This window comes from Phyllosticta capitalensis (assembly GCF_038381095.1).
Source record: "Phyllosticta capitalensis strain CBS 128856 chromosome Unknown BKA78scaffold_4, whole genome shotgun sequence".
Classification (NCBI taxonomy): Eukaryota; Fungi; Ascomycota; class Dothideomycetes; order Botryosphaeriales; family Phyllostictaceae; genus Phyllosticta; species Phyllosticta capitalensis.
The window spans coordinates 2,931,860-2,950,876 of NW_027117442.1; the positions used below are offsets into that span (position 1 = coordinate 2,931,860).

Below are 19,017 nucleotides of genomic sequence, written 5' to 3' on the forward strand. Positions count from 1 at the left end.
TTGCGCGACAACCAAGGATTACTTTTCTTTCGACGTTCGGAAAGATTCAAGTACCAGACTCATTCGTCAGAGCCATCCTTCCAACGATGTTCTTTGAGCGTCATTAGTCTGATTTGACGATGATGGGTGTCACAGCTGCAGCAAGTTCAGAAAGGAGCGCGGATTTGGAGTGGGCGATATCGGGATGTGAGCCTTGATGACATCAGAGAGAGCTTCGGTTATGGGGAATGAGACTGATTTGATTGAACGCTCGGACTCTGGAGCTTTGAAAGGCTGCCATTGTCGATGGAATGTTAGATTCCGAGCTTCTCAAGTGCTGGTCAATCGTCGCGTATCTGAAGAACACGGCATCAGACTTTGTTTGAAGCTGCGTTGCTCAGAATCGGCTCGGTTGGAGATCGCATAGCCGGATGCGGTTAGCATGCAAGCGGCTCGAGCGGGAGGCGTGAGCTTGCCCGACCATCAGCCCTACCTAGCCGGTTACGTCAGTCCAGCGTCGTCACTTGGGCATCATGGCAAATAAATCTTGCTACCCCGCTCCTTCTTGCGTTGTACATGCCAATTCTTCAACTCTTCCTAATCTGCATTCTCCTCTCAGTCCTTCCTAGCCTTCTTTGAGAATTCGTCGATCCAATCTCTCGCCACCATGGTACAACCTTTGGAGATAAAGAAGGTAGGGATGCTCAGCTGGATTCACGATGAATGCAATCTGACTGTCGAATAGCTCGCCATGATCGGCTGCGGCAACATGGGCGGCGGAATGGCCCTCCTGTTTGCTGAGAATGGCATCGAGGTTTCGCTCAAAGACCCCTCGGAAGAAACCATGGATCGCGTTGTCGAAACCGCAAAAAAGGCTCCCGCAATACCACAAGGCGCCGTCAAGAAGTACACCGACTACAAGGATCTCTGTGCCTCGCTAGACAGCCCCAAAGTCTTCGTCTTCTCCCTGCCCCACGGCAACGTAGGCGACACCGTCCTCGGAGACCTCCTGCCGTACCTGGAAAAGGGCGACATCATCATTGATGCAGGGAACGAGCACTGGAAGAACACACAAAGGCGACAGGGCAAGTGCGTTGTCCGTGGTGTGCGCTACATTGGTATGGGTGTAAGCGGCGGATACCAGGCCGCGCGGGCGGGACCAAGCATGTGTCCTGGAGCCGACGATGAGAGTTTGGATCTTTTGATGCCGCTGCTAAGGAAGGTGGCGGCGAAGGACAAGAATGGAAATCCGTGTGTGGCCAAGGCCGGAACTGGTGGTGCAGGGCACTACGTCAAGATGATCCACAACGGCATTGAGCATGGCATGATGAGCGCCATAAGCGAGGCTTTTGCCATTATGCAAAAAGGACTTGGGATGAGCGACGAGGAGATTGGTGATGTTTTTGAGGCATGGAACAAAGAAGGGGAACTGGTAAGACTCACTTTTGCTTGCTGAAGGTGCAAGCTAACCAGCGCAGCGCGGAACGTTCTTGATATGGATCGGTGCCGACATTTGCCGGGCAGTCGACAAGACTCGCAACAATGAACACATCCTCGACACGGTAGAAGACAAGGTGGTCCAGGATATTACCGGCGAGGAAGGTACTGGCGTCTGGAGCAATGAGCAAGCCGTGTTCCACCACATCCCAGCTCCGACGCTTACAGCAGCCCACTACTTCCGTCTGGCATCGGCAGACCGTGGACAGCGCATTCGGGCCCAAAAGACGTTTGGTGGCGAGATCCAGCCCCAGCCCCTGAAGCTTGGTGGTCAAGAGAAGAAGGATTTTCTCGAGGCGTTGCGTCAATCCGTGTTCGTGAGCTGTCTCGTCAGCTACATGCAAGGCCTCAACGTCATTGAGCGCGCAGACCGGACAAACCATTGGAACATTGACTACCCAGCGGTGCTCCAAATCTGGCGCGGAGGATGCATCATCCAAGCCGACTACATTGCCGAACTCCTGCAGCCCATCTTCAACGACTACCGCAAGCTCGACTCGATCAATCTTCTCTACCAAAGCTCCGTCATGTCCCAACTCAGCTCGAAGCTGAAGGCGTTACGCACGGTCGTAGCCAAAGGAGTAGAGAATGACTTTGTGATTCCAGCCATCAGCGCGAGCTTGGAATACGTCAAGTACCAGACCGGTACACACTTGCCGACCAGCTTCTACGAGGCTCAATTGGATTACTTTGGAGCCCACATGTATGATCGCAAGGGAGAAAAGGGAACCGACTTGCCGACTGAAGGCAAGTATCACTACGAGTGGAAGCCGGCGAGGAGTTCCAAGGAGTAGACCAGCGCTTGGATCTCAATACTGTTTTATTCGGAATTCGAGCGGCCGAGACGAGATGGTGATGTTTTTGGACACACGATATTTAATGCAGCGAATTGGATTGGCGTGCTATAGGCTTGGATGTTTGGGCGCATCTCAGACGTAGATAATGTAGAGCAGAGAAAAGTTTTGTTCAGCAGTTTTGTCGCCGTTCATGTGGCACGACAGGAAGCCTCGGCTCCGCGCGACGCGCAAAACGAAACCCGCGGCCAACGTCACTCGTCTTATCGCGCGACCAGCACTCCACACCTCTTTTCCCGCCCGCGCCCAAACCTTCAAGAATGCCCCCAGACCCATAGGCCAATCCGTCAATGGTCCAGCGAAACCCGCCTTGACATGTCCTCCGCCGACTTTGCTGCGGCGCAAGCCCGCCTGCACGCTCGGCGACAGCAGCGCGAAGCCGAATACCGCGCCCGAATCCAAGCCCAACGCGAAGCCCTCAACACGGCCAGCATCTCGCGACTTCCTTATCCCCTCAACCGATTTGGCTCTGCAGGACTGTCTCTATGGGAGGGTATCAGAGGAAGAGAAGGCACTCGCCCGGCGTTCCGCGTGGGCCAGGTCGATGCGGAGCTCTTGGACGAGGAACTCTTGGAGCTTCTCAAAGGCCAAGTTGGTGAGGGGCTCAAGTACTTTGGTGTACGTACCGCGTCGAATCCGGAAGCTGTGGCAAAGTCTGGTGACTAATTAGTTCGCAGAATCATCTTGCTAGCGACTATTCGCCCGAGATCCTCCTCGCCCTTCGCGCAATTCTGTTCAAGCTCAGCATCTGGGACCACAACGCTTCGTACGGCGCCGCTCTGCAAGGTCTTCGCTACACCGATACCCGTTCCGACGACCCGGCACGTCCGCCTCCAACAAGATGGCAAAAGAGCGCATATGGTCTGTTGACCGTGGGAGGGAGGTATGCGTGGACAAAGTGGGAAGAATGGCTGTCCGCGCGGACATCCGACTACGAGCTGCCGTCTGCTCGCGTGCGCCTGGCAGAGCGTTTGACAGACATCCTCAGCACGACACACTCCTTTGCTGGCTTCATCTCATTCCTCGTCTTCCTGACCAACGGCCGCTATCGAACATTGATCGACCGTGTGCTTGGCCTTCGCCTCACCCCCGCATCCTCCTCCATCTCCCGCGAAGTTTCATTCGAGTACCTCAACCGTCAGCTTGTGTGGCACGCCTTTACCGAATTCCTGCTCTTCCTCCTTCCACTCGTCGGCATCTCGCGCTGGCGTCGTATACTCGCGCGTTCCTGGCGCAAGCTCAAGGCCTTCTTCTCGCGCTCCTCTACCAGCGGCGACGAAGACTCCGAGACGGGCAAAGCGGGCGAGCTCGGCTTCCTCCCTGAGCGCACCTGTGCTATTTGCTACAATGACCAAAACCCCACCGGCGGCACCGCTTCCGAGTCACAAATGATGGCGCAGTCGGCGGCGTCGGGCGGCGTTGTGGGATCCACAGCTACCGACATCACAAACCCGTACCAAGCCATCCCGTGCGGCTGCATCTACTGCTTCGTGTGCCTGGCGCAAAAGATCGAGGCTGAGGAGGGCGAAGGCTGGACGTGTCTGCGGTGCGGCGAGCTCATCAAGTCGTGTCGGCCATGGGACGGCGACGTTCTCGTCGACCACCCACGACCAACCTCCTCGTCAGGCAGCGGCGGGAAGAGCGTCGGCTTTGCCGCTGACGCCGACCTTGACGTCGACGAAAAGGCGAGTCTGCTGCAAGTCGATCCGGCGCCTGTGGAAGACGAGCGCGAGATTGATGTCAGCGCGACGATTGAAACGCTCGACTCCGTGGATGGCGATTCGAGGAGCAGTTTCATGGAAGACAGTCGACGGGTTGGCCTGGGCGAGAGCGAGGAGTGGACAAGGGCGAGTCGCTACGTCTCTGGCGCTGCCGGAGATAGTTCTGAGGACGAGCAAAGCGAGGAGCTGGACGAGGAGGAGGATGAGTTGGGATACGATGATTGAACCGTGCCTGGTGAGGCCGACTGTTCGTCTACTTTTCTGTCGCAGCGCGCCCTTTGCTTTGGCGTTCAGTTTGGGATACCCCCTTGATTATCTATGTTGTTTCGTCTGCGGAAAGGCTACCTCTCTGATCCGATGTGCGTCTACTTTCTCCCCTCTGCTCAAGCTCGAAGAAATGGCTGCAAGATTGACATGACCTGCTTCCTCAAGGATAACGGAACAAAAAGGCTCGAAACAGCTTCTAATGTGCGATAGGCCTAGTCGGTCAATAATGGCGAACTCCATTCATTGCGCGTCTTCAAGTCCCGGATTGATGCACGCGGTGGTTTCGCGTAGAAGTATTGTGGTAACGTGGACTGCGAAAGAAATGGTAACTCCGAGGCAAGACAGCTGTGCTCCAATACTCCTGGTAGCCGTCCCTCGACGAGCTCAAACGCCCGGGTCTCCCAAGCCCAACCATCCATTGCCGAGAATCAGTGAGGAACATGGACGAATCTTTGATTAAAGGTCGTTTGATGATGGTGTAGGAGAAGAAACTTGAACGAGGGAAAAGGCACTACCGTGGAAGAGTGGAATACATCGCATAAATCAACGCCTTAATTCTCGACAACCTCCTACGGCCTTCGTCTGAAGTGAACAGAAGAAATATCAGCAAAAAAGGGAGGTTGGGCAGGCGTTCGCTATCGTGGTCATTTCAGAGTCTCCAGTCTACCATTACGATTTCGCCCCTGGATTAGGCCGCCTCGAAGCAGCCCATTGATCCTCGCAATCAACCCCATCTGTTGTCTTTCCTCTCGCTTTTTGCGTTCATACAAGTCAAGTCTCTCTAGTCATGACCTTCATCCGCTGCGCCTTGCGCGCAGTATGTCGTGCTCAAACCCGCCCTCGCACACCCTGAAGCTCTCCATCAATCGAAGGCGTCACAATGGCTCGTAGCCACACACTGCACCATTTCGTCAGCACAATCCAAGGTACACACACACGGCAACATCTGCATAACCAAATGTAAGACTCACTCGACGCATAGACTAGCACGACCCATTCTGATACAATGCATCCACCTCCGAGTACGTCGAGCCCCTACGCGCCCGCTCCGGATGCAAATGCACCACCGCCGGGCCCTCGCCCACGCTTGCTTTGGCAACCTTGGCCGCCATTGCCAGCAGCTGCTTCGTCTTCGCGGCCGCGGCGCGCGCCGTCTTGGCTATCGACGGCGCAATCGCGTCGCGCAGGAGCTCGAGCGAGTTGCGTCGCTTCTGCTGCTGCGGCGGCGGCGGTGGAGCCTGCTTTGCCAGACGGTCGCTCCGCCGCAGCTGGCCTGGGTTCGTCTTTTGCCGCGCCATGGATGTCTTTTGTGGTGGTGATGTGCGGATGTCGACCCTGCCGGGTGAATCAATGAATGAGATGCCAGACGACTCGCTGTGCTCGCCGCGACAATGCTCATATACCGCGGCGGTGCTCGATGACGTCCACAAAGAATCGAATGCAGATGCGCCTCGCACGGCAAGGCAAGATTGATCGCTGATCTGCAGATGCGGGGTTTGTCCACGGTGAAAGGGGAGCCGTCAACTGATCAATACAGTGACGTTTGCGTGGAGTTGACCGTCCGCCAATACTCTCTCCCACGCAGGACAAAGCCCGCGACCAACGTCACCGCGCCCGGCATGAATGAGAATAGGGGCGCGCAGCCGCCAGCGCAGCCGAATGGTGACAGTATCATCCGACACCATGTTCCTGCCCTACATCCTCCTGCATGGGGCAGCGGCCATTTTGGGGAACCTCGCAACACCAACCGCGGCGGCCTTCGACGCCAACGGCACGCAGAACCTGCTGGTGTACTTTTCGCAGTCGTCGGGGCGCAACGCGAGCCTGGTCGACCTGTGCGGCAATGCCGCCGTCGACGTCGTCATCCTCGGCTTCGTCCGCAGCTTCACTGACACGGCGGGCTATCCCACGGTCGACTTTGGGCCGTGGGTTTGCCCCGATACACGGGCGGCCAACGCGACTGTGGCACCCGGTCTGGCTGTGTGTCCGGAGCTGGGGCGGCAGGTGAAGAAGTGTCAGGGGCTGGGCAAGAAGGTGTTTCTCAGTATTGGCGGCTCGACGTCGAACACCTCGTTTGATGCCGGCGCCGAGGGAGCACGGGCGGCCGAAGATGCGGCAAAGTCGATGTGGAATCTGTTTGGCGAGGGCACAGGAACGCCGTATCTGCGTCCCCTGGGCCGCGACGTCGTCGTCGACGGCTTCGACATTGGTAATGGCTTCTCGACAGCGGCGTTGAGCTAATGCGCTGACTGGGTGCAAAACAGATCACGAAGTCGGCTCATCCAACAACTACGACACGTTTGTGTCGGCTCTGCGTACCAACATTGACTCCGGAACTAAGCCCATGTGGATCTCGGCGGCTCCTTCTTGCGATACGACGAACAGACCCATCTCAGGATCCGCGCTCGCGCTCGTGGATCTCGTCATCATCCGCTTCTACAACAAGGCGTCGTGCTCGCTCGGCACGCCGGGCTTTCGTAAATCACTCAGGACCTGGTACGAGGACCTCGTGCCATCGCCGCTGTCGCCGTGGCCGAGGGTGGTCCTCGGGGGTTGAGCTTCGACAATGGAAACTTGGGATACGTGTCACCGGAAGATTTTGGCGATGCCATCAGGATAGCGAGGCAACCAGACTTGCTGCGCTGGAACGAGGCCAAGTTTGGAGGCGTTATGCTGTGGGATGGCCCCAGAGGCTTGGCTGTCAAGGCGCAAAATGGACTGGATTTTCTGGCGTACACCAAGAATGTCTTGGTGGAGGGATGAGGGGTGTGAAGCGCGCGGCTATTGCTGGTCGCATTGTCTGGCCTCATTTGCATGCCGCTATCCTTGAGACAGGCGAGAGAAATTATTCTCGTTTGTAGCGGATCGTCGATGCATTGCTTGCGTCGTTGATCGAGGTTGGACAATGAGCCGTCTTTGTGTTGTGTTTTCGGTCTAGCGCCTTCTTTTCTGTTCCAGTTGGTAGCACGTACATATGGAGTTTGCCGCTTTACAAAATTAATTCGAGGCTTTCCATTGGCACAAAAACAACTAGTTGAAAAGGGAGATGGACGATGTGTTGCGGGGATGTAGAAGTGTGTCGAGGACTGAGGTCAAAGTAAAAGCAGGACGCTAACTTGTTTCGGCATAAGCGAGGGCAAGCACAACAACAAGTGAACAACGCTCGCCAAACTCAGCCCATCAACTCCCTTTGTCATCGGCATCTCCCTTTTCAGCATGTACAACATGAGGTTGATCCTGCCATTGGAATGGCCAAGCCGTCGCTTTTTGCGGGGCTTTGCGAGCAACACAGAAAGGCTCTGTCCCCACATTTTTGCCCGCCAATGCTTGGACCTGCTCGTTCAATTCGTTGTTCCCCGCGTGCCCCTGCTGATAATCCCGGACGATGAATTCTCTTTGCTGTTTTCCCGGAAACGGAGAATTCTCCACACCATGCTGCCTTTGCGGCTTGGGGTGTGAGGGGTACTCCTGCCTCTCTTGCTCATATGCATCTTAGGACTGTAAAGTCTCTCTTCAGCGGCGTCCTTGCGATGATTGGGGTGCATTAATGAGTAATTTGGCTGGTGTTGATGACATCAACTCAAATTCTACCCCAGAACCCGACACTGCATCGCAGGCTTCTCACAGCACCTGCGTCCTTGATAATGTCGCGCAACCACCGGACCAAGATCTTGCAGCGAATGGCAGGCTCGATTGTGATGGGACCATTGCGCCCAGAAGCTCGGGATCGAGCTGGATCACCATCGAGCCAGAGCTTGGTCAAGCGTCACCTGGGATATCAACAACTAGCCTGGCCTCGACCCTCTCATCCACCCTCACGGTTCTCGACGACAATGTTCCAACCGGGTATCCAATTCATACAATCAGGAGCGCGGCATCGAGCTGGGCTACCATTGAATCTCCTCCGGATCCCGACAGGTATACAGAAGACCGTGGCCTTGATCATACAACCACGACAACCGTGTGCCCAGTGCCGACATTCTTGCACAAAAGCCTCAGAGATACTCAATCGACGCCAACCCCATCAATCGCGTCTACGACTTACTTTGAGACGGAGACGCTGACGGAGAGTGGCCAACCAAACCGGCAGAGCTTCGAATCGTACTCCACGGCACCGTCCACCAGACCGTCGTCGTCGACAATCTCCTTTGCTACTTGTACCGAGGAGGAAAAACTCTCGCGCACAACCACATTTCGGAGCGCCCTCAGCGGTAATGAAAGTCAAGGAGGGTACGCCACGGCTCAAGAAGACGTTGAGAATGAAAAGACGGAAAAGGAGCCAGTCAGACCAGAGGACACGGTCGAAGGCTGCGGATATCCCGAAATCCCAGACCCAGAGGACCCAGCGCGCATACTCGGGCCCAAAGACTTGCGCAACCAGCGCATCTTCTTTTTCAGCACTATTGTCTGCCTCAATATTGGCATGGCCATGGTAGCTCTTTTCGCAAACGAGGGGCTCGTCGTCTTCTGCTTCATTCTGTTCATCAAAAGCAAGGACTTTCTCTCTGTTCTCCTCTCCGCCGGCGGCCTTCTCGCGAGGAGGATTTATCGCATTTTCAAACCGCTTGCTCCCGTTCCGCAGCAGTGGATCCTCACTATCATCCCGGCGTACTCGGAGAGCGAGGAGCAGATTGTCAAGACCATTTATTCACTTCGCGACAACGACGTGGAGCCGCACCGCCAAGTCATGGTGGTTTTGCTCGACGGCAAGCCTCGTGATGTCCGCAGCCACATGACCCGGTTTGTGCGCGAGTTTCAGCGGCCGTACGTCTCGCTCAAGCACAAGCGTGGCGTGCTGAAGATTATAGCCGGCTTCATGCAAGACGTCCCCGTCATTGTGATTGAAAAGCTGAAGAACAGCGGTGAGACAGTGCAGTCCACGGTGTCGAGGAATTCATACTGACAGCCAATACAGGCAAAAAGGACTCGCTTATTCTCTGCCACGATCTTTTCAATGTGCCTCGACACAACGTCCCGCTTTACACGACGCTGCTGAGAAATGAGCTATGGGCAGACATTCTGCCGAAGCTGACCGAGGGGCAGAACTTTACAAACTTCGACATGGTGTTTTGCACAGACGCCGACTCGACCATCTACAAAGGGGCGGTGGCAAGCCTCGCAAATGCCCTCGCAAGGGACAAGAATGCCATTGCAGCCTGCGGACTCGTCTTGGTCGAGCTCGAGCCAGGCTTCGAGTGGTCCTTTTGGAACTTGTACCAACAATTTCAGGCAAGTGGTCTCTCCGCGCGTCTTCTCTCGCTTGCCGCCGGGTCTGACGATCGAAAAGTACACGTTTGGGCAGTATGTTCGCAGACGAGCCGAGGGCTTCATCGGCAAGGTGACGTGTCTGCCGGGCTGCATTACCATGATAGCAGTCCGCGAGGAAATGGCGGGCGCGATCAGAAAGTACGCCGAGCCCATCACGATATACCCGGTTATCCACCATCAGGTCCAGTATCTCGTGAGTCTCTTGGTCTTGCAGGCTCCTCTGAATGTAGCTGACGTCGCAGGGCACCGACCGGCGACTGACCTATTCCATGCTGTCGCAAGACAAGAAGCTCCACACGCTCTTCGTCCCTGGCGCCGTGAGTGAGACGGTCGCCCCGCAGTCTCTGCAGCACTACCTGTCGCAACGGCGGCGGTGGGGCTCCAACGCCTACTTCAACAACTACTTCTACTGGATGGGCGAAAAGGCAAGGTCCTCTCTGGCAGACACGACAAATGACCGACTGACAAGCCGCCAGATGATAGTCATTACGCGAATCGCGGCGTCGGTCGAGGTGATCCGGCTGTCCATGGTCTACTACCGCATCTTCAACACGGCGCTGTTCCTCAAGGGGCTGACCGAGGGCGTGACGTTCATGGAGCTGCTGCCGCTCATCGTCGTCAGCCAGCTGCCCACCATGTGGTTCATGTTCTCGGTCTTCTTCCTGGAGCACGAGCTGCGCAAGCGCGCGCACAAGCTCCTGATTGGCTTCTGCATCAACAAGATGATCAGCCCCTTCATCTCCATCACCGTCTTCACAAAGGTGGCTAAGAACTTGGGAAGTCAGGGTAAGTCTGTTTTCCGCAGAGCACGAGACAAAGACGCCTTCCTCTATCTACCGCAAACCGAAGCCGAACAATGAAGCTGACTCAAAGAACTCTAGTGTGGGGCATGTCGGGTGTGACAGCCTCGTCGGCGCCCGCCGCGACGTCGATGGCAGAGCAAGAGGCGGACAAGGCAGAAGCAGAGAAGAAAGCAGAAGAGGGGCTCGCGGGCTTGCAACCATCGGAGGAAGATGAAGACATACATACAACAGAAGTGATGTAATTGAAAGAACTACTGAATTGAAACTATCCACAACTCGTGCAAAACATGAGTGAAATGAAAACCGCAGACCGTGCGTTCCAGCCAAGTAGAAATGAGAAGTGTGGAACGAGACTTTCTCCCAAAAAAAGCACCCGCGCCCCCAAAACTATGAACAAGCAAACAGAGTCCAACATCAGCAATACCACTCCTCCCCGCCTACTTAAACTCCTGCACCGTGACCCTCTGCAACTTATCCAGCACGCCAAAATCGACGCCCTCCTGCCTCATACAAACGGCAACAGCATCAAAATTCTCCTCCAGATAGCGCGGACTCCACGCCTCATCGGCGAGCTTCTCCATCCACGCCACGGCGTCGCTCTGGACGAGCGGGTCGTAGAACGCCAGGCGCGAGCAGCCCAGCTTGCGCAGCCGCTCCGCAAACGCCACGCCCGGCGAGCACGACAGCACCGACTGGCCGGGCTTGAAGCCCAGGCCGACGACGAGGATGCGCGGGGGCGCCGCCGCGTGGCGGTGGTGGTGGTTGGCGGAGGTGGAGGCCGAGGCGGAGGAAGTGCTATTGCTGTTGATGTTGCTGGCGCTGTTGCTGCTGGTGCGCCGGTGGAAGCGGCGCGCCTTGGAGCCGGGACGCGCCCACATTTGCGCCGTGGCCTTCTCCAGCACGGGCAGGTTCTTGTTGTTGGCGAAGAGGTAGAAGGGGTTCACGGGGATGCAGTGGCCGCCGACGCCCAGGCCCGGCGTGAAGGGCGTGTAGCCGTACGGCTTGCTGCTCGCGGCGCGGATCATCTCGTCGGGATCGACGCCGTGGCTGCGGGCGGCGTCGGCCATTTCGTTGACGTACTGTTTGTTGTGAGTTAGCTTTTGCTCCTAAAAGGGGAGGGGCTGTTCTTCGAAAACTTACGGCAATGTTGATCATGCGGTAGCAATTCTCAAACAGCTTGGTCATCTCGGCCGTCTCGGGCGACGAGACGGGCACGACCTGGTCAAAGACTTGACCGTAGACGGCTTGGATGAGGCTCAGGGCCTTGGGCGTGAGGCCGGAGACGAGCTTCGGGATGGCCTTTGCGGTGGGCACGACGCGGCCCGGATCGACGCGCTCAGGCGACATGCCGCAGTGGTAGGTGTCCTTGTAGGCGTCGAAGAGCTGGCGGGTAGTGCCGACGCAGACGGACGACTCGAGGACAATGGCGGCGCCGGGGCGCGCATAGTTGAGAACCATGCCGACGGCCGAGATGAGGTGCGACAAGTTGACGGTGCGGTCCTCCTTGAGCAGCGTGGGCACCGAGATGAGAAAGTGCGTCGCGCGGCCCAGCTGCTCCTGGTCGGCTGTGAGCGTGACGTTGGGCAGGCCTTTGAACGCTGGCTTCAACTCGTCGACGCGCTTTTGCGAAATGTCGAAGCCGATCGACTTGAAGACATGGCCGAATTCGCGGAGCAGCGACTCGCCCACGAATCCCACGCCGACGACGCAGACGCAGGGCTCGATTTTCTCGAGGTCGATCGACTCGCCGCGCGGAGTGACGCGGCGCAGAGCCGGCACGATCTCAATCGAGCTTTTGCGACGATGCGTATAAGGCATGATTTTTTAGACCTTTGGGGGTGGCAGAGAGAAGATCCTAAACGAGACGGCGAGATGAATCCAACACTCTACAATGACAGACTGAACGGGACACCCTGACGGCTCCGACATACAAGATCGGCGTGATCTATATAGCCGTTTGGTACGCCGCAGAGGGTCTCTACTCCTGCCAGTCTGGTGAAAACGTTGCCGAGTCTAGACCTTGGCAGTGTGCTTTCATGATAGAATCTGGGAGCGGAGCCAAGAGATCGAAACGGGCGGAACAAAAGAAGTCGAGATGGTGTCCTGCCACCTTCAATACTGGCAATTTGAGGCGGGTCGATCTGGAGATGGCATCAAAGACACTTTCAATATCCTGGCGGCGTTGTCGAGGAGCAGTCGAAGATCCCGGCCGCAGTGGTGGTGTCGTGAGCCTCTTTGGAGCCGCAACGTGATGTCAGAGGGTCCGGACAGGAGAAAATCCCAAAACAAAAAGACTGGACAATAAGAGCTTATCTCTGAGCGTAAGCACGTCAATCCGGGGAAAAGGTTAAAAAAGCTGAGGAGAAAAAAAATCCGTTTGACCCAGGTTTTCAAACGTGCTTGGGGTCGGCTATTCCTGCTCAGGGGGCCCAGCACAAAGAGCTGCTGCTGTACATTTGGGACTTGTTCCCACTATGCGAACAACGTACGTCAGCGCTGGAGCCCAATGCAAAGGAATAAAATCCTGAGGCAAGTTTTGGCCAGCTCGCGACCCAATAGAGTGGCGGCCCGTACCGGCTGACAGGTACCGATTGAAGTCGACCATCAGGCAAAGCGACGAGGAGAGCGAAAGCGACGGCCATTGTCTCTGTCCGTTCGCAGCTCCACGGGTTGCGCGCCAGGTCGGCTGGAGGTGTTTATGAGCGCGACGAGGCCCTGCAGACATTGTGCAGATTTCAAGCCCTTTGCGTTGTTTTACCAAGGGGGCTGGGACCTAGAACATCGACTTTTCCCGCGCATCGCATCATGAGACTTGTTTCTTTTCTCGTTTTGGCGACGGGCGCCTTTTTCGCCGGCGCCCAGACTACCGCGACATCGACTAGCAGCACGGCTGCCACGGGCCGCGGGAGTGCGCTGGCATCATCGAGCAGCAGCAGAAGCAGCAGCAGCCTCAGTTCGACGCGCCTGAAGAATTCGACCGTCGCGGCACCAGTCGCCACTGTAACAGAGACGGTTGCGCTAAGCCTTGTCCTCGACATTTTGGACATGTCGGTGCGCGTCGTGACCTCGACATCCAAGTCGTCCAGCAAGAAGAGCAGCAGCTCGACCAAAAAGTCGAGCTCCAGCTCCAAAAAATCCAGCTCAACGTCTGCGTGCTCGACAGTTGTCACGACGGCCCCTGCCTGCTGCGCTGCTGCTGCTGTGACGGCGCCACCCGTGGTGTCCAACGTCACGCTGACTACAACCGTCACCCACACACCCTCGACGCACAAGAACACCACGTCGAGCGCCAAAGTGTCGAGCAGCTTCAACTCGACGACCGTCAAGACGTCCGTCTCCTCGTCTGGCTGGGGAAGGAGCCGGATACCACCAACGGGAAGCTCCACGCTCTATATTTAGCGGAGCTACCTCGTAGTTTGGGAGGAAACATGAGTGATGGGCGAGTTTGGGGGGCCCCATGGTGGCGAGATTGGGCCATTTTAGCATCATCCAACTGTAGCTAAGGCGAGCGCGGGAATGGCGAATGCAAAGAATGATTGGACTTGTCGTTGAACATGTCAGTGACGAGACACGGGCTCAGTCTCAGTCCCGCATGTGGCGGAATTTGAAGTGCGGAAGAATGTCGATCAGGTCGCCCACCAACGAACGTAGGAGTAGGCTTCGCAGCACAGCCGCTGCGGCTGGAGGCTCCACAAGGTTGAATGTTCGCTGCAGCTGCGGGATCGGGTGTAGGAGGCTGGTGTTGTTGTTTGCACCTGGGGCATCCCGGCCCTCGCCAAGCCAGACTATGTCGATACTCTTTTGACCAGTAACCGAATCGCGAGTGGCCGTGTAAGAAGAGGACAGTCGTCGCTTGCTGCTTTGCGCCAGAGGTACCCTCTAATATTTTGATCGACTTGCATAATCGACAGTTCACAACAGACCCTCTTCATTTTATCGAACCACAAAAGGGTAAATTGGCAGCTTCGCCCCACTAGCACTAGGAGTGTAGCCGGGTTTCCGCAGGACAATGGTGTTGCATGAGCCCAAGAACCAGGTCTCAGCTTCGGGCTCAAACAGGCCTTGGTCTTGGCTGGGCCCAAGGCGGCGTCCCACCGCGCGGGACGAGAAAGGTAGTTTGCAGTTGGCGGTGGTCAACCCACAATAGAGTTGATAAGTTTCCCGGGTGGAGAGCCGACGTTGGAAGCCTTACAAAGCTTGGCTACGACGTCTGTTTTTTTCTGCTCTTCAACGACTTTGTGTCGTCTTCTTTTCGTTGAAAAAAATCGTGCTTGCGAATACGTTTCTGACGCACTAAGAGGTTAGAGCGCTAGAACAAAATCGCCGTTTCGTCAGCTCAGCGCCCAGGCACAAGTGTACAGCTGGATGACGGCCGCACCTCAGCTGGAGCCAAGCAAAGCTTGTCGAGCAGATGTGCACAGGGTTCTGATGCGCGACATGGAGGACCCCAGCTCGGCTCTTGTCCGCAGCGCTGCTGTAAATAGTGACAAAAGTTGCCCGTTTGGGTAAACACGATCGCCTGGCGGCTCTGTTTCACACGTCTTCAGCCCTGCTGCTGCTGCATCCTGGAAGGGCGGCCCGAATCTCGTGCTGTGCGCCTCGGGAACTGAGCACCCTTCTTGCCGCTACACTGTCCTGTCATGTCGGTGGTTGTATACAGGCTTGTTGCTGGTGGACCAGCCTGCCGTTTGATGCCCCACTGGTGCATTGATCCCGGAAAGACTCTTTTCGACCGGTTGTGGCCCTGCCATGCGGCCAAATGTACAAGCATCAATGACCTGGAAGACTTTTCGTATAATGGGAAATTGGACGACCGGTCGAGTTTTCTTTAAAACGCTGTTGCCGTCGACGGGGCTGCTCCAATTCAGTCTCTCGCTTGTCGATACTGCGTACTGTGAGGCTGTCTGTCGATTCCTCCGCTTGCGTATCCGAACATGTTTCTTTTTCGTCTGAGCGTTTGCCTTTTGGCATTGTGCTCCTACACACTCGCGGCCTCGTTGATCCCTCGTTCAGATGCCATCACGAATGGTCTCTCCTCGCCATCATTAGGGGGACTGGTGTCCAGGTCCCTCGGAAATCTCAAACGGACATTCAAGCTCAAGCTAGATCTGCCAATGCCCTCACTAGGCTGTCTCTTCTCCAGGCACGCGCGGGAGTGCTGGCGAGACAACTTCAACATTCTGACCGACTTTGACCAAGAGTTTCCCCAGTCGTCCAATGTAGTCACGGTAAGTCCAAGGAAGAAATCGGTGTTTCAGCGCGCTGACTTTTCTCGAGTACGATTTGGAAATCACCAACATCACGCTGGCGCCGGACGGATTCGAGCGTTTGGTTCTGGCCGTCAATGGACAGTACCCGGGCCCAGTGCTCCAAGCAGACTGGGGCGACACCATGGTGGTCAACGTCAGGAACTCGATGCGAGACAACGGAACGAGCATCCACTTCCACGGGCTCCGCCAGCTCGACACAAACGGCCAGGATGGAGTCAACGGGCTCACCGAATGTCCATTGGCGCCTGGAGAGTCCAAGACGTACCGGTTCAAGTGCACGCAGTTTGGCACGAGTTGGTACCACAGCCACTATACGGCGCAATACGGTGACGGGGTCGTGGGCGCCATAGTCATCCGCGGCCCGGCCAATGAAGAGTACGACACGGATTTGGGACCGTACATGTTGACCGACTGGTACCACACGCCCGTCGGTACGCTCAACTGGCGCGCACTGCACAGCGACCTGGGCAGCGGGCCGCCAGAGGCAGATAATGGGCTCATCAACGGAACCATGGTGAATCCAGACGGGCCAGGCGGGGCATACAACCGCATCACGGTGGAGCGGGGGCAGCGCTACCTGCTGCGCGTCATCAACTCGGGGGTCAACGACTTTTACCACTTTTCGATCGATAACCACATCATGACGGTCATCTCGGCCGACTTCATCCCCATCACGCCCTTCGACACGTCGTACATCTCGCTCGGCGTCGGCCAGCGCTACGACGTCATCTTCGAAGCCAACCAGGACGGCGACCTCTTCTGGATCCGCTCCGAGCCCGACAGGACGTGCACCCGCAACCGCAACGGGCCAAACGTCCGGGCCATTTTGGACTACGGGGGCGGTGGTAGAGGTGAACCGGATACGCAGCGCGCCAACGACATTCCTGAAGGGTGTCAAGACATGCCGAATCTGGTGCCACGCGTCAGCAACCAGGTGCCGCGCGACGGGCTGTTGGAGTCGGTTCGCCAGCTCGAGCTCGACGTTGGCATTGTGGCGACCAACGATGGCCAGCTATTCCACTGGTATCTGGACGGAACCGCCATGCGCATCGATTGGAGCCGTCCGACGATGCAGTACGTGATTGACGGCGACTTCAACTTTCCCCGCGAAATCAACCTCATTGAGCTCCCGCAGAGGGACAAGTGGTATTATTTTGTAATCCAAGAGGCGCCAGAGTTGAACATTACGGTGCCGCATCCGATCCATTTGCATGGTAAGTCTTCCTTGGAAATTAAAGCTGCCGCCGCTAACTTTGTTCAAGGCCATGATTTCTACCTCTTGGGTACGGGCTCAGGCCAGTGGGACCGCTCTTTGAACAGCCTGCAGTTCGACAATCCGATCCGTCGAGATACGGCCATGTTGCCAGGCCAGGGGTACATGATCATGGCATTCCCCGCTGACAACCCCGGCGCCTGGTTGATGCACTGCCACATCGGTAAGTAGACCTCCTGATGATGTTAGAGATTGGACCTGACCTGTCTTCTAGCTTGGCATGTCGGACAAGGCTTCAGTTTGCAGTTCCTCGAGCAGAGGGACCAAGTGCTCCGGACGCTCGGGGACAGAGGTGATTTTGAACGGACCTGCCGCCAGTGGCGGGATTATTACAGGGACCCCGTGTACCGCCAGGAAGACTCGGGATTGTAAAGAGAATGAGAGAAGACAGGAAGAGGTCTGTTTGGGTTTCCGAGTTTGGATTGTTGCAAAGATACCTTTACGCTGTGTTGAATACATGTCGAGATGCATACGGTATATGGCGCGGTGGACTATACTTATTAGCATTAATACCACTTTACAATACTCTTCACTTCCTTGGACGGTGATCATTTGCTTAGGTAGACCGAAGGGTTTTGGTGCGCAACTTGATGCAATTAATCAATCTTTCTTGGACTCCTTGGCCGGCGACTGCTCGACGTGGGTGCTCCTCATCTTTGCCAACTTCCTCAAGGCCACCCCACAAACGAACAGGGCAACGATGACAAGATCCAACACATGCACTCCCCACCAAATGTGCTGCACGCCCAAGCTGCACATTTCAACTCCGTACTGCCACTCGCCACGGGCTTGGTCGAACCAGATGCTGATGAGACCCGCGTAGCCTCCGTATTCGCCCATCATGCTTCGCAGAGTGACCTCTCGGATGCCAGGTAAGTCGGCATCCGCGGTACGATTGCCAACCGACTCCCACCGCACAGCATCCCACTGGTCGCCGCGGAGGTGGTGGTGGTAGACGTCGCAGCCTGCGTGATCGTGTCCGGTTACAATGAGGCCGTTCCGACCGAGGCCCCTGGCGGGCGCAAACTCGTTGCCACTGAGGCCAAACATGCCCTCGAGAATGGCTTTCGACGCGTCCTGGGAAAGGTGGTTCTGCTCCTTGACGCCTCCGCCGTTGTCAAAGTAGGAGAAGAATGGGCCATCCACGCAGACGCCGTCGCGTTTGTGCAGGGGAATGTGCGTGAGAAGAAGCGTAAAGTGCGTGCGTGATTCGACGGGCAAAGAGCGTGATATGACATCGTTGATAAAATCGTACGTCTCCTTTTGCAGAACTTCGTCTTTGGCGGGCGCGTCCAGGTTCATGCTGTTGAGGACGACGAGCCGCAGCTCTGGCGTGTCCACGCTCTCGTCTTTGGGAGTCGCATTTGGCAGGCGGAAAACGTGCTGCCAGTTGACCGGCCCAAAGTTGCGCTCGAATCGCGCAATGCGGCCTTGGTCAATGTCTCCGGCGTAACCCACATCGTGATTGCCAGCGACGTTGATGACCCTGCGCGACCATTGTGAGTCTGCCCCAAGCTCTTCCGTCAGAGGCTGGCTGGTTATGGCATCCTCCACGCGGTGTCCATGTCGGAAGACGCGATTCCAAAAGCGCCAGCTCCGCCACTCGAACTCGTCGTCTTTTATCCACTGGCTTCCCAGCAAGTCGCCCAAAACAGCCACGTGCGACGGCTGTGTCCACCAGTAAAGAGTGCGATAGATGTGGGCGAGGTAGTAGTCGTTGCCAAAGAGGTCGAGGCGCTTGCGGTAGCCGCTGAACAGGCGAGGAATGTCGTCGGTCACGACTCCGGCGGCGGTCTTGCGTGCCGCAACAAGGAAACCGAGATCGCCGGCATGGCTTCGAAAATCGCGAATGCTGGAGAATCGCGCGTCGCTGGAATCCGGTAACGACGTGTCGCCTTCGATTTGGGGGTCCCCTAAGGCCAAGAGTCGCAGAGTGGCCGGTTGGTGGTGTGGAGGAGTGGGAAAAGCGCAGCCATGTAGAAGCGGATACAGGTACAAGTAAAGAGTGGCTAAGAGAGCGACAGGTAAAAGGCTGCGGCCCAGACGGAGGGCAAAATCATGGACTGGCATTGAGACATGGCCAGG

At 56.5% G+C, this 19,017-nt stretch overlaps 8 protein-coding genes across 8 annotated transcripts; 5 read left to right on the top strand and 3 right to left on the bottom strand.

The window, feature by feature from the left end:
• The first annotated feature begins 513 nt into the window (after nt 1-513).
• Nucleotides 514-2,447, top strand: BKA78DRAFT_281846 (6-phosphogluconate dehydrogenase). Its single transcript, XM_066885640.1, has 3 exons — nt 514-673; nt 725-1,411; nt 1,458-2,447. Exons 1-3 carry the CDS (start codon nt 647-649, stop codon nt 2,268-2,270), a joined length of 1,527 nt encoding a protein of 508 aa, XP_066745999.1. The 5' UTR covers nt 514-646; the 3' UTR covers nt 2,271-2,447.
• A 198-nt stretch (nt 2,448-2,645) lies between these two features.
• BKA78DRAFT_249177 (Pex12 amino terminal region-domain-containing protein) lies at nt 2,646-4,276 on the top strand (the record flags this gene model as incomplete). The annotated part of the gene is made up of 2 exons (XM_066884452.1): nt 2,646-2,948; nt 3,008-4,276. 2 exons carry the CDS (start codon nt 2,646-2,648, stop codon nt 4,274-4,276), a joined length of 1,572 nt encoding a protein of 523 aa, XP_066746000.1.
• A 1,725-nt stretch (nt 4,277-6,001) lies between these two features.
• On the top strand, nt 6,002-7,349 carry BKA78DRAFT_343279 (glycoside hydrolase superfamily; the record flags this gene model as incomplete). Its single annotated transcript, XM_066890418.1, has 3 exons — nt 6,002-6,527; nt 6,583-6,795; nt 6,822-7,349. 3 exons carry the CDS (start codon nt 6,002-6,004, stop codon nt 7,079-7,081), a joined length of 999 nt encoding a protein of 332 aa, XP_066746001.1. The 3' UTR covers nt 7,082-7,349.
• Nucleotides 7,350-7,865: 516 nt separating this feature from the next.
• On the top strand, nt 7,866-10,631 carry BKA78DRAFT_352391 (chitin synthase-domain-containing protein; the record flags this gene model as incomplete). The annotated part of the gene is made up of 5 exons (XM_066891343.1): nt 7,866-9,180; nt 9,234-9,516; nt 9,548-9,779; nt 9,829-10,372; nt 10,468-10,631. The coding sequence occupies 5 exons, from the start codon at nt 7,866-7,868 to the stop codon at nt 10,629-10,631; spliced, it is 2,538 nt and encodes an 845-aa protein (XP_066746002.1).
• Nucleotides 10,632-10,826: 195 nt separating this feature from the next.
• BKA78DRAFT_295138 (UDP-N-acetyl-D-mannosamine 6-dehydrogenase) lies at nt 10,827-12,207 on the bottom strand (the record flags this gene model as incomplete). The annotated part of the gene is made up of 2 exons (XM_066886443.1): nt 10,827-11,468; nt 11,530-12,207. 2 exons carry the CDS (start codon nt 12,205-12,207, stop codon nt 10,827-10,829), a joined length of 1,320 nt encoding a protein of 439 aa, XP_066746003.1.
• A 917-nt stretch (nt 12,208-13,124) lies between these two features.
• BKA78DRAFT_295139 (uncharacterized protein) lies at nt 13,125-13,848 on the bottom strand (the record flags this gene model as incomplete). Its single annotated transcript, XM_066886444.1, is given in 3 exon segments — nt 13,125-13,627; nt 13,649-13,778; nt 13,798-13,848. 3 exon segments carry the CDS (start codon nt 13,846-13,848, stop codon nt 13,125-13,127), a joined length of 684 nt encoding a protein of 227 aa, XP_066746004.1.
• Nucleotides 13,849-15,503: 1,655 nt separating this feature from the next.
• On the top strand, nt 15,504-17,304 carry BKA78DRAFT_250224 (laccase; the record flags this gene model as incomplete). The annotated part of the gene is made up of 4 exons (XM_066884547.1): nt 15,504-15,617; nt 15,667-16,873; nt 16,922-17,095; nt 17,147-17,304. The coding sequence occupies 4 exons, from the start codon at nt 15,504-15,506 to the stop codon at nt 17,302-17,304; spliced, it is 1,653 nt and encodes a 550-aa protein (XP_066746005.1).
• A 228-nt stretch (nt 17,305-17,532) lies between these two features.
• On the bottom strand, nt 17,533-19,002 carry BKA78DRAFT_295141 (uncharacterized protein; the record flags this gene model as incomplete). Its single annotated transcript, XM_066886445.1, has 1 exon — nt 17,533-19,002. The coding sequence occupies one exon, from the start codon at nt 19,000-19,002 to the stop codon at nt 17,533-17,535; it is 1,470 nt and encodes a 489-aa protein (XP_066746006.1).
• Between the last annotated feature and the right edge of the window lie 15 nt (nt 19,003-19,017).